The sequence below is a fragment of the Balaenoptera musculus genome, chromosome X (assembly GCF_009873245.2).
Source record: "Balaenoptera musculus isolate JJ_BM4_2016_0621 chromosome X, mBalMus1.pri.v3, whole genome shotgun sequence".
Classification (NCBI taxonomy): Eukaryota; Metazoa; Chordata; class Mammalia; order Artiodactyla; family Balaenopteridae; genus Balaenoptera; species Balaenoptera musculus.
Window position 1 is genome coordinate 44802744 of NC_045806.1, and position 11447 is coordinate 44814190.

An 11447-nucleotide genomic window follows, 5' to 3' on the forward strand; every position below is an offset into this window, starting at 1 on the left:
CATCCACCTCCCAGGGCTGCTGTGAGAGGAAGATAATGCCCAGCACAGCTCAGGCTGTGACACACAAGCTGCATGAAGAGTGGCTGGGGAAGCAGATGTTCCCAGTGTGTCTGGGGGCCCTAGAGATGGATAGTGGAGGGGAACACAAAGGGAACTGGTGTCCTCTCGCCATTTCCATTTCTCTTGTTGCAGTTGCAGACTGGGCTAGAGACCTCTGTATTGGTGACCTAGGGTTCACGCTGGGGAAGCAGGGCTCAGTGTATTCCAGACCACACTGGAGGAGCTTAGAGGCAAGGGGGAGCGCAGGGCTGAGAAGCATTGTGCAAAAGTGGGGGGACTGAGGGTATATGATGGATGGGTTGGAACCGCAGTACAGGGTGTGAGTGCCCGCGCCTGCGATCGGGGGCGCGGAGGCGGAGGTGGGGAACGGTGAGGGGAATCTGGCGGGAAGGAAAAAACGCCCCCCACCCCGCCCACCCACTGGCGGAATCGCATGCGCACTGGGGACCTGGTGAGAAAGGCTTTTGTTGGGAAAGCGGGCCGGCTGAAGGGGTCCGCGCATGCGCAGGCTGCCCAGCCGCGCTGCGAGGGGGGCGGTGCGCGGAGAAAAGGGGCGGGGTGGTCGGAGCTGCTGTGCTGGCAGCAGTAGGCGAGGGCGCGGCTGCGGGGTTCCTGGTGCTGAGGACGGACGCCATTGGAGCCCCAGGGAAGGTAAGGATCCAGCCCCAGACAGGACCGGGAGAGAGCGAGTGGAACGAGGGTACGCTGTGCCCTCCCCATCCCCAATCCCCCGCCCCCGGATCTGAACAAAGCCCGAGCACGCAGAACCTGAACCCCGTTAGACCCGCGGTCTAGATAGGAGCCGCCCCCCTCCACCGCCACCAGACGCAGGCTCCCCGATCCGAGCCCTACTTACACCGGAGCCCACCATCCGAACCCCTTTAACAGACCCGTGTGCTCCGTGCTGAGCTTCCTTAGAGCGGAGGCCCCACCTCCACCCCAACCACTCTGAGATCAATCCAGTGGAACTGAACGTTTTGCCCCCTTCCTGGAGTTGCAGTCCTGGCCTCTGAGACCTCCAGCACTCCAGTTCGAGCCTCACCTAGTCCGAAGACCCCCACCCCATCCACCTTGAGCGCTCCTGTATGAGCCCAACCTAGACCTGAATCAGCTGAATCCCCCCCACCGGCACTTAGAGGGTCCCTGGGATTCATTTTCCCAGAGCTTCCAGCGGTCCCCGTTTGTCTGAGCCCTCTCATGTCATCTCCTCCCCACCGTCCTGGCCCCCTGCTCCAGGCATTAAATTCAGGCGCTTTATTTCTCCCTCTCTCAACGCATCTCCTATGGGACTCTTTGGACCCAAGCCCGCCAGTGCACCCCCTGTTCAAATCCAGCCGCTGGGCCGGGGAGCCTGCCTGTCCTAAACTCCCCTTTCAGTGTAGGGTCTCCTCCGACCTCCTCTATCCTTCTCTTAGGGCTCTGCCTCTGAGGGAATCTACCCCAGCAGCCCTCACTCCCCCACCCACCCCGACCTTATACTGCCTGGTAACCTGATGATTGCAGCCCCCCACTTCCTGAGAGATCCGGCCTCCTGCTGGGTCCCGCCCCCTCCCTCTGAAGAGGCCTCCCCGTCCCTCTCAGGCTGAGCTCTCTTCTCCTTGGGACCCCCAGCATGGCTGAGGGAAGCTACCGCAAAGAATCTGAAGTGTACAACGTTGAAGACATGGACGAGGGTAGTGATGAAGTCGGGGAGGAAGACATGGTTGAAGGCAACGACTATGAAGAATTTGGTGCTTTTGGAGGCTACGGAGCCCTCACCAGCTTTGACATCCGTATCCTCAGAGCCTTTGGGAGCTTGGGTCCAGGCTTTCGCATCTTAGCGGTGAGGCCCCTTGTCGGCCACCTGCTAGCCCTGGGCCTTCCCTCCTGCGACGTCAGGGAGGATGGGAGGAGGGGGTGGGTGAAGGCTGGAGTTGAATGGGGAAGGACTGCCCACATCCACCAAACCTCCCCTCTCCTGCTGGGAGAAGGGGGGTTTGGGAGGGTCTGGGGGCTGGTCGGGGGCTGGCCAGCACAGGGCGAGTGTGTACAGCTGTCTGCCTTGCCCTCCCCTCCCTGGTCTTGCAGAATGAGCCCTGGGAACTTGAAAACCCTATGCTGGCCAGGACTCTGCTGGAGGCATTTCGGATGGATCCAGAAACACTTGCCAACGAGCCGGCTGCCCGTGCTGCCAACGTAGCCCGGGCCGCCTCCTCTAACCAAGCTGCTCGGGCCACTGCTGCTGCTGCCCGTGCCACCTACCATCAGGTGGTCGCTAACCACTCAGTGGCCACAGACCAGGGCTCAGGAGGCGATACCCAGCCCATGACATCGGCTGCCGAGGCTCAGGCAGCCACCCTTGAGACAAGCCTTGCTTCTCCGCACAGCTCCCAGATGCTAGTCAAGAGCGAGATGGCCACCCACGGGGCTCCAGCAAGGTCCACGCAGCCCCAGACATCCTCCCGGGCCCAGGAGGCTGCTGCCGAGGGCCCTAGTACGGCCTGTGCTTTCTCCCAGGCCCCGCGTGCCAGTGAGATGGATGCCACCCGGCCCAAAACAGCCTTCCTGGGTCAGAACGATGTCTTTGATTTCACCCAGCCGGCAGGTGTCAGTGGCATGGCCTTCCCACGCCCCAAGAGACCTGCCCCGGCCCAAGAGGCTGCCACAGAGGGCCCCAGTGCTGCCTCCGAGGGGCCCCAGGCAGCCTCTGCCGGGGAGGGGGCAGCCACCCGGCCCAAGACGACCAAGTCTGGGAAGGCTCTCGCCAAGACTCGGTGGGTGGAGCCTCAGAATGTTGTGGCAGCAGCTGCTGCCAAGGCCAAGATGGCCACGAGCATCCCTGAGCCTGAGGGTGCAGCTGCCACCTCTCAGCAGAGTGCGGAGCCCTGGGCCAGGATGGGAGGCAAGAGGACAAAAAAGGTGAGACCTCCCTGCTGTCTCCAACCCCCCTTGCTCCCCTGCTTTCTCTGCCCTCTCCTCTCTCTGCCTCCTCCTCTCTCTGCCTCCTCCTCTCCCTCCCCGTATCCCCTCCCCTCCCCTCCCCTCCCCTCTCCTTCCCTCTCCTTCCCTCCCCTCTTCTCTCACCTTGTGCATGTTTCTCCAAGACAGATTAACTAGCATGTTTTTACTCCACGTAGTCCGTACCCTCGGGCCTGGAGGGAGAAGCGGTTGGCTCATTGCCTGGCACTTAGTAAGCACTCGGCACGTGTCATCCGCTGTTCCTACTACCCTTACCTCCAAGTACCTGCTCTGGTTAAGATGTGTGCCAGGTGCTTTTGCACGGGTAGCCTGGAAGCCCTGAGTCTCTCCTCTGTCTAATGGTACAGTCCAAGCACCTGGATGACGAATATGAGAGCAGCGAGGAGGAGAGAGAGCCTCCTGCGGTCCCACCGACCTGGAGGGCATCGCAGCCCCCACTGACGACTGTGCGGCCTCAGATGGCCCCTCGGCCCCCCATGGCCCTGAGGTCCCAGGTACCCTCAAGGCACGTTCTGTGCTTGCCACCCCGCAATGTGACCCTTCTGCAAGAGAGGGTAAGAAGCCTGCCCTTCCCCCATCTCGCTCCTCCCCTCCCTCGCGGGCCTGTTCTTTGAGGTCGCCCACGCCTTGGTCTCCCCGTGTGCTCCCTCCTTCTCCAGGCAAATAAGTTGGTGAAATATCTGATGATTAAAGACTACAAGAAGATCCCCATCAAGCGCTCAGGTGGGCAACCTGTGCCCCCTCCCTGAGCTCTGCCCTTCCCCCCTCCCACAACCCTGCCCTGTGGGCCTCCCATCAGATGCCCGCACACACACATCAGGCCTGGCTGATGGCTCCATTTGCACGGTGTGGGGTCCTGAGTGTGCTCCCTTCAGCAGGGCTGACAGAAAGGCTGCAGCTCTGTGGCCCCTGCTCAGCCTCGGTGCTTTGCCCACCCCTCCCCTCCTGCAGACATGCTGAAGGATGTCATCCGAGAATACGACGAACATTTCCCTGAGATCATTGAACGAGCAACGTACACTCTGGAAAAGGTGGGTGCGGGGCCGGGGGCAGCTCTGTGGAGCAGGAGCCGCAGGGAACCCTTGCCCCCTGCATCCCCTCGAGGCCCAAGGGCAGGACTACGTGCTCTGGAAGGAAGCCCTCCCTGGCCTCTCCACCTGGGAGCTTCCTCTGCCTGCCTGCTTCCCTCCTTCTTGCCCTTCGTGCTCTCTGAGTGTCTGGGGTGGTCTCCTGAGGTGGATCCCATTGTCTCAGCCAGTGTCAGTGCTCCCACAGGGCACTTCCTCTGCGGCCTCTCTTCTTCCTCCTCCCCCAGGGCTTGGGGCTCCCCGCCAAGGAAGAGTTCTAATGGGGAATTGAGTGACTGCCTGCAGGACACCCAGCATGGATGTTTGATCTCACACTCTGTTTTCTCCCTCATGTAGAAGTTTGGGATCCACCTGAAGGAAATCGACAAGGAAGAACACCTCTACATTCTTGTCTGCACACGGGATTCATCAGCCCGCCTCCTGGGAAAGTGAGAGAGCACAGGAGGGTGGTGGCCTTCCTTGGTGGTGCCTCCGCCCTCCTCTCAGAGAAACGGGAAAGTGGGGTTGGGGGGCCTAGCACGGCTCCCACCCAGAGTTAGCAGTGCTGAGCAGTTAAGGGCTGGCAGGGGCAGTAGCCTGGGCCGAGGATTTGCTGCTCTCCGGGTTTCGCCCCTGCCCACCCTTCCCCACCCCCATCTTCCTAGGAAAGCAAGCTTCTTGGTTGCCTCTCCCTGCTAAGGTTCTGGCCAGGGCTCGGCAGAGTGGGCCTCGGGAGGGGGACGGGGGTGGGGGGGGGCTCTCCAGTGGAGTCGTGCTCCCGACGCCATGCGCAAAGGGCAGGGAAGGTCTGGATGTGCCTCTGGACACAGGGTTGCCAATCGTTTGCTGCCTGCCTAACCCCATCCTCGTCAGAGCCCTGGGAGGAGGTGTTAGCATCCCCATTTGATGGATGAAGGGACTCGGTCTCAGGCCGAGGAATGAATTGTCTGGACCAGGTAGCGCAAGCCATACAGAGTGGGAGGAACTGCCCTGTAGCCCAGCAATCTGGGAGAGGCCAGTTGAGTGAGCCGGCTGTGGTCCCCCCGGGCAAATGGCTGCTGGACAGGATCCCTCTTTCTACACTTTCAGGACCAAGGACACTCCCAGGCTGAGTCTCCTCTTGGTGATTCTGGGCGTCATCTTCATGAACGGCAACCGTGCCAGCGAGGGTGAGTGGCTGGACCTGCAGCTGGGGGGTTGCCCGCCGTCTCACCTCCGTGTGCTAAACTCTTGTACCTCATCTCCCCTCGCAGCTGTCCTCTGGGAGGCACTACGCAAGATGGGACTGCGCCCCGGGTATGATTGGGGTCTCTCGGCTCCCACTCCTCAGTGTGTCCTTGGGCACAAGAGGCCCTGGGATTGCAGTGGCCTAGTGGTCTCTGCGGGGCGTGGCGTCCTGGACTAGGTAGAGTGCAAAGGGTCCCACCAGGGTGCGTGGGGAAACGGTCCTGAACTCTGAGCACCCCCTCTGCTCCGTGTGCCTTCTCTGTTCCCAGATGAGAACTAAGAGAAACCATCGGACCTGGGGGCTCCGTCAAACCCCTCCCTGGGGCATCGCTGACAAGTGGCCGTCTGGCCTCTGCTGCCGGCCCAGGCATCCATGGGGACACCCCACAGGCTGGGAAGCTCTCAGTCCTGCTGGGAGCACTCCCGCCCACCCCGGGCACTGCCACTGTCTCTAGTCATGCGTTCCTTTCCTTGCACTCAGGGTGAGGCACCCATTCCTGGGCGATCTGAGGAAACTCATCACAGAGGACTTTGTGAAGCAGAAGTGAGTATCGACTGAGTTCACTTTGCCTCCCACTCTGGCCTTCCTCGTGTGCCGCTCTGGCTGAGGAAGCCATTCCCCAGCCCATGTCTTAACACCAGAGGGAGGGGTGTCTGGTGTGAGAGTGGGGTGGGGGGGGGAATGTGAGTGTTGGAGGGAGGGCCATTCCAGGGAGGCTTGGGGAAAGGGAGCAACACATGCTGACTGACTGCGAGCACCGGGTGGGGTGGTACAGCCCCCATCTCGTTCAGCACCTGCCCTCTAGGCAGTGTCCCCGGCTTTACACCTCAGGAGCCAGGGGCTCAGAGAGTGGAAGCCTGACATGGCCCCAGCTGGGATAAGGCCCATTTGGGCCTGGAGCCCAGCCCCGCTGACCTTCTAGCCCAGGCCCACCCCATCCTCGGTGCTTGGAGATCTCGTGTGCCCTCACACAGGCCCGTATGCATGTTCACCACCAACGCCCCCCACCACACACACAAACACACACACACACACACACAGATGGTCGAGAGTATGCATGGAGTCCACTGCTCTTGGTTGACTGTTTCTTCCTGTACAGTCATTTTCTAGGGTGGACTGTCCCAGGGTTCAGCCAGGCCATGGACGAGCCCCATGGTGGGGTGTGCTCAGAGCAGGGGGCCTGAAGAAATGGCTCCTCTGTTTACAACACACCCAACAGGAACCTGGGTTATTGTGACAAGGGGCACAAAACTCGTGGCCTTCCTATGAACAAATACCCTACACGTGCCCCCTGCCCCTCCACATGGCTGCTGGGCAGGACCAGTGGCCTAAGGGTGTGAGCACCTCAGTTTTGGAGGCGGAAACCCCTGGGAGCGAGCATGGGAGCGAGGCAAGGGCTGCGGGGCCAGGGCAGGCCTCCTGCGGCAGCCAAGCTGCAGCCTCGGGGCTGGGAAGGGGCCACCTGGGAGCCACTGGTGCAGCAACAGGTCTGCCTGGCTGGAAGCAGAAGTTTATTTTCCTCTCTCACGCAGGTACCTGGAATACAAGAAGATCCCCAATAGCAGCCCACCCGAGTATGAGTTCCTCTGGGGCCTGCGCGCCCGCCACGAGACCAGCAAGATGAGGGTGCTGAGATTCATCGCCCAGGTAAGGCAGAGCCTCTGTTCTGGCTGGAGTTTCCCATACCTCGTTGGTTCGCTGAGGCCCAGAAAGGTTCCTAAGTCACTGACACAAGTTCACAGACGTAGTGAGTGGATGGGGCGAAATCCCAGGTCTGGCACAGAGTAATGGGAGCCCGATTCCAGTCGTGTGGGTTTCTATCATGATTTTGCAAAGCGCTCAGGAGGGCGTATGGCAGGAAGCAGGTGCCGAGCGAGGTGGGGTAGCTGTTCCGACGGCTGCTGTTCTTCCACCGCAGTATCAGAACCGAGACCCCCGGGAATGGAGAGCTCATTTCTTGGAGGCTGTGGATGATGCTTTCAAGACGATGGATGTGGATATGGCTGAGGAACATGCCAGGGCCCAGATGAGGGCCCAGATGAACATCGGGGAGGAAGCTCTGATTGGACGGTGGAGCTGGGACGACATACAGGTCGAACTCCTGACCTGGGATGAGGACGGAGATTTTGGCGACGCCTGGTCCAGAATCCCCTTCGCTTTCTGGGCCAGATACCATCAGTACATTCTGAATAGCAACCGTGCCAACAGGAGAGGCACCTGGAGGGCTGGCATCAGCAGTGGCACCAATGGTGCGGCCAGCACCAGCATGCTCGATGGCCCCAGCACCAGCTCCACCATCCGGACCAGAAACGCCGCCAGAACCAGCGCCAGCTTCTTCTCCTGGATTCAGTAAGATTGGAGGTCATTAGATGAGACTCTGAAGGATGGGGTGTGGAGGGGCTGGGAGGAGTCAGGGGAAGGCCTGGGGTGTCGCGGGGGAACGAGGAGAGCCTGACAGGACACTCAGTTTGTCCTTCCTATCCCTCACGGTTCACCTGTATTGACCCTTGTGTTCTGGCCTTTGTGTCTCCCGGTTCCAGGGAGCGCTGAGGAGCTGCAGCAGTCCCCCGCCGAGCCAGAGTGCCTCCTCTGCCCCCTCCCCGACAGGGCACTCTAGGCAGCTTCTCCCCGTCCATGGAAGATGGCATGCCAGATGACGCGCTCTCTGCCCTTCCTGCTTTCCTGTGTGCTTTTTGTCGTGCTGTCGTGTTTTGGGTATCAGTGTTGCATTAAAGTTGCAAAATCAGTCGGACGTCTTCTCCTTTTCCTGGGCAGGTGTGGCTCTGAGTGGCCCGTGGTCAGGCCCTCTGAGACAGGCGGGGGCCGCCTCTCCCTAAAAGGCAGGCGGGTGTGGCTGGGTCAGCCACTGGGAGGCGCGGAGATGCCAGCTGAGTGTGGAGGCCAAGAGTTTCCAGGGGCTCCGGTCCACACAGTTTCATGATTTCCTACACTGTGTGGCCCCGGTTAAATGCCAGTGGGGGTCCTCAGGAGAAGGGGTGGGGTGGAGGGCCGTGAGCTGGTGCCACCGTCCCTCCCACCAAGGGACGGGATCCACAGACATCCCCTAGGACCCACCTCCGCCCCATCTCTGGAGGCGCTGTCCTGGCATCCTTCCCTCATCCTCCACACCATTTCAGGACCTCCTCCCTCAGACCGAGTCTTAAGGACAATGAGGTAGGCCTCACAGTGGCATTCTCACCCCTCCAGCAGGTAGAAGGAGGAGCCATTACTGCCGCGAGAGCCGATTTAGTGAAAGAAAGCTGTAGGCAGACCTGGACAGCCCATTGCCTGTGACCATGACCCGAGGCCCTTCGGGAGGCTCCGGGGCTCTTCTCCATGGAAGCAGGGCTCTCCCGGCGAGGCCAAGGCCAGCCTAGGTCTCTGTATCTTCAAGGGCTGCGTGGTCCCTGCGGGGGGGCGGAGGCTAGAACTTTAATTCCCCAGGTGCACGACAGTGAGGGCAGAGACACTTTGGAACCCTGGGAAGGACTCCGTAGCAGGAAGGGGCCGTCTGGGGCTTTTCTGGGTCCCCCAGTGATGTCCACAGCTTGGAGGACAAGGCTCCAGGTTAAGAGGAAGGAGAGAGTAGTGTAAGGACCCCAGCCCACCCAGCCCCCCCACCCCCCCGCTTGCCTCTTTGCCCCAAGAAGTGGTCCCGCTCCCTCAGCCAGACCCGGATCCTGACCCAGACCCAGCTACATCATTTGCCAGAGCCAGTGGAAGACAAAAACTCCGGTCACCTGGCTCAAAATGTGTTAACAATTGCAAGAGAGCAGCAGCAGAGCACTGAACCCCTAGTGCAGACCTGCTGAGGGACGGCCCGGGCCGCACCCCCAGGAAGCAGGCTCTGTATGGACCCCCCTCCCCTAAAGATAGGCTTCACGCGGGTTTCTGCCTTACTTGTTGGTGCTTTGATTTCTGCCTCCCTGGCTGCTGGCTTGATGCCTGGCCTTGTGGACACTGTGATTCCGACAGAGATTCAGGCCCCTTCCAGGTGCAGGTTTCCAGGTTGACGGCCCGGGATTTGGGAACCCAGCCCTGGCATGATGAATGACACTGGAACGTTCCTGGCTCCCTTGCCCTGGGACCTCCCAGGACCCTGCTGTGCATGCAGTAGGCACCTGCCTTGTCATGGGCAAGGGTGGGGCACTCACCACAAGCCACAGGTATGAGCTGGAGCACTGTGTGCAGAGGGCACCTGAGATAAGGCAGCTCATCTAGAAAGGAGGAGAGAGCAGCCCTCAGAGACAGGGTGCTGGGGAAGGCACCACCTCCCCGGGCCTCCAGGCTTGCAGCACTCTCCCCTTCCACCCCCTTCCCCATGGTTGTCTTCATCTGGGCCCTGCTCCCCCACACTCTGCTGCTGAGAGCAGGGTGGGGAGGGAGGAGGAGAGCAGAGAGGCGGCCTCAGGAGCAGGGAGGAAAGAGGACCCTGGGGATCGCGGACAGACCCTGGGACCCCCAGAAGCCGAGGATGGTCACCTCGGAGGCGGCCGACCTCCTCACCCACAGGGCAAACATGAGACCAAGGCAGGCCTCCCTCCCGGCCCCAACCTCAGCCCTTCCACGGGCTCCCCCACCACAAAGGCCCACAACAGGTCTCAGCAAGTGTTTTCTGAGGCCCTACTATGCGCCGGGGCCTTGGCTGAGGTGTGCGTGCACCTTGGCAGCTCCTGCAGCTTTCTCCCCAGCCCAGGCCTGTGCCCTCTGACTCCTGGGACACTTGTTCATGGACAAGCATTCACCGATTCACTTGTTTCCAGTTACTGACGATTATGTATAAAGTCGTTCTGAATATTCGCATGCCACTACTCGTATGGCCTTGACGTCATTCACCAGACAGCCCTGATGGGAGGTGATGATCAGGCCCATTCCATGGATGAGGACACTGAGGCTCTGAGAGGGAGGACACTTGCCCCGCGTCCCACAGCCAGGAAGGGGGCAGTGCTGGGACTCGAGCCCAGGACGCTTTGAGGCCAGATGTGTGCTCTGCCCACTGCAGTCTGCTGCCACTGCCTTCGAGGGACTCACAGTGTCATGGGGTGACACCCCCAACTCTCACTCCTCTCTGCAGACACCCACCCTCCTGACCACCCGGGCAACCCATACAGCTCCCCATCTCCCTTCACTGAGCCAGCACCCCACCCTTCACGGCCTTCCTGCCCCTGAGGTTCATCGTGGGCTTTTAAGGCCTGCCACCGCCCACCCAGCCTCCTGACACATCCTCACTCCTGTGTCCTGGAGAGGCCAATGCTTCAGCATCCTCATCAGAAATGGACTCGCCCACCTGAGGGTGACACAACAGTCCCTTTCCAGGCCAGCTGCCCTAGTATGGGGTTCAGCAAATACATGCAATTTATTTTGAAACGGGTGACCTACCCACGGGTTACAAAGTTCAAGAAGTGAAATGGGGTGTACACACCCAATGACCACATGAAAGAAGAAAACTATAAAGACTGGATACTAAGAGTTGATGAGGGTGTGAAGCCAATGAACTCCCCTACACTGTCCATAGAGATCTTCATTTGCAGGAGACCTCCGGAAAACAGGAGGGATTAGAGCATGTGGTTACTTCAGGCAGCCTGGACGGAGGAGGCATCAGAGATCAGGTCTAGGCGAAAGTGAGCCTTCTGAAAGCAGGGAGGGAAGACGTGGGAAGATGTAGCTTCACTATGAGCAGCGCACTGCTTTTAGCCAGGAATCTGAGAGAGCTGAGAGCCAGATAATCATGGGCCTTTCGGGAAGGCAGCAGCTACGAATTATCTTTAGCTTGTCTCTGAAGCTCTCTAGGACACTGAGGGGTCCCAGCACCCAGAATCAGGACACAGAGGAGCAGCCCTGGGATCAGGCCACCCTCACAAATCTCCTCCTCTTGCTTCCTTTCCCAACACGGGGGTGGGGGTGCGGGGTGGGGGTGCGGGGTGGGAAGGGCCCCAGGCACAAGGTTCGGAGGCAGGAGGGACAAGGGCAAGGTCAAGAATCAATGCAGAAGGGCGTTCCCGATGTGCAACCTCAGCTGTAGTTTCACATTCTTGTCCGAAGCACGCTTTGCTCTTCTGTGTGTGGGCGGGTTTCGGAGGCCTGCGGAGGCTGGCGAGACTCCCCTGCTTGCTACCCACAAGGAGAACATTGCA

At 60.3% G+C, this 11447-nt stretch overlaps 1 protein-coding gene and 1 non-coding gene across 5 annotated transcripts; both read left to right on the forward strand.

Annotated features, from left to right (window-relative positions):
• Window positions 1–614: 614 nt before the first annotated feature.
• On the forward strand, window positions 615–8059 carry LOC118889167 (melanoma-associated antigen D4). 4 transcript variants are annotated; one of them, XM_036840910.1, is made up of 13 exons: window positions 615–711; window positions 1642–1882; window positions 2128–2958; window positions 3366–3572; window positions 3678–3741; window positions 3970–4049; window positions 4443–4534; window positions 5175–5254; window positions 5339–5381; window positions 5794–5856; window positions 6846–6960; window positions 7232–7674; window positions 7854–8059. In XM_036840910.1, the coding sequence occupies exons 2-12, from the start codon at window positions 1673–1675 to the stop codon at window positions 7664–7666; spliced, it is 2220 nt and encodes a 739-aa protein (XP_036696805.1). In that variant the 5' UTR covers window positions 615–711; window positions 1642–1672; the 3' UTR covers window positions 7667–7674; window positions 7854–8059. The 4 variants fall into 4 exon arrangements, with proteins under 4 accessions (XP_036696805.1, XP_036696803.1, XP_036696804.1 ...); XM_036840908.1 differs by having other exon boundaries at window positions 7232–7662; XM_036840909.1 differs by having other exon boundaries at window positions 1672–1882.
• Window positions 6471–6599, forward strand: LOC118889341. Its single transcript, XR_005018480.1, has one exon. It is a non-coding gene; the product is annotated as a small nucleolar RNA SNORA11 (small nucleolar RNA).
• Window positions 8060–11447: the final 3388 nt, after the last annotated feature.

What these genes read in the sequence shown, in the direction of transcription:
- LOC118889167 (XM_036840908.1), top strand. Translation starts at nt 1,673, where the DNA reads ATGGCTGAGGGAAGCTACCGCAAAGAATCTGAAGTGTACAACGTTGAA. An exon ending in TCAGCCCGCCTCCTGGGAAA is followed by an intron (nt 4,535 to 5,174) that starts GTGAGAGAGCAC and finishes CTACACTTTCAG; the next exon opens with GACCAAGGACACTCCCAGGC. An exon ending in TGCTGAGATTCATCGCCCAG is followed by an intron (nt 6,961 to 7,231) that starts GTAAGGCAGAGC and finishes CTTCCACCGCAG; the next exon opens with TATCAGAACCGAGACCCCCG.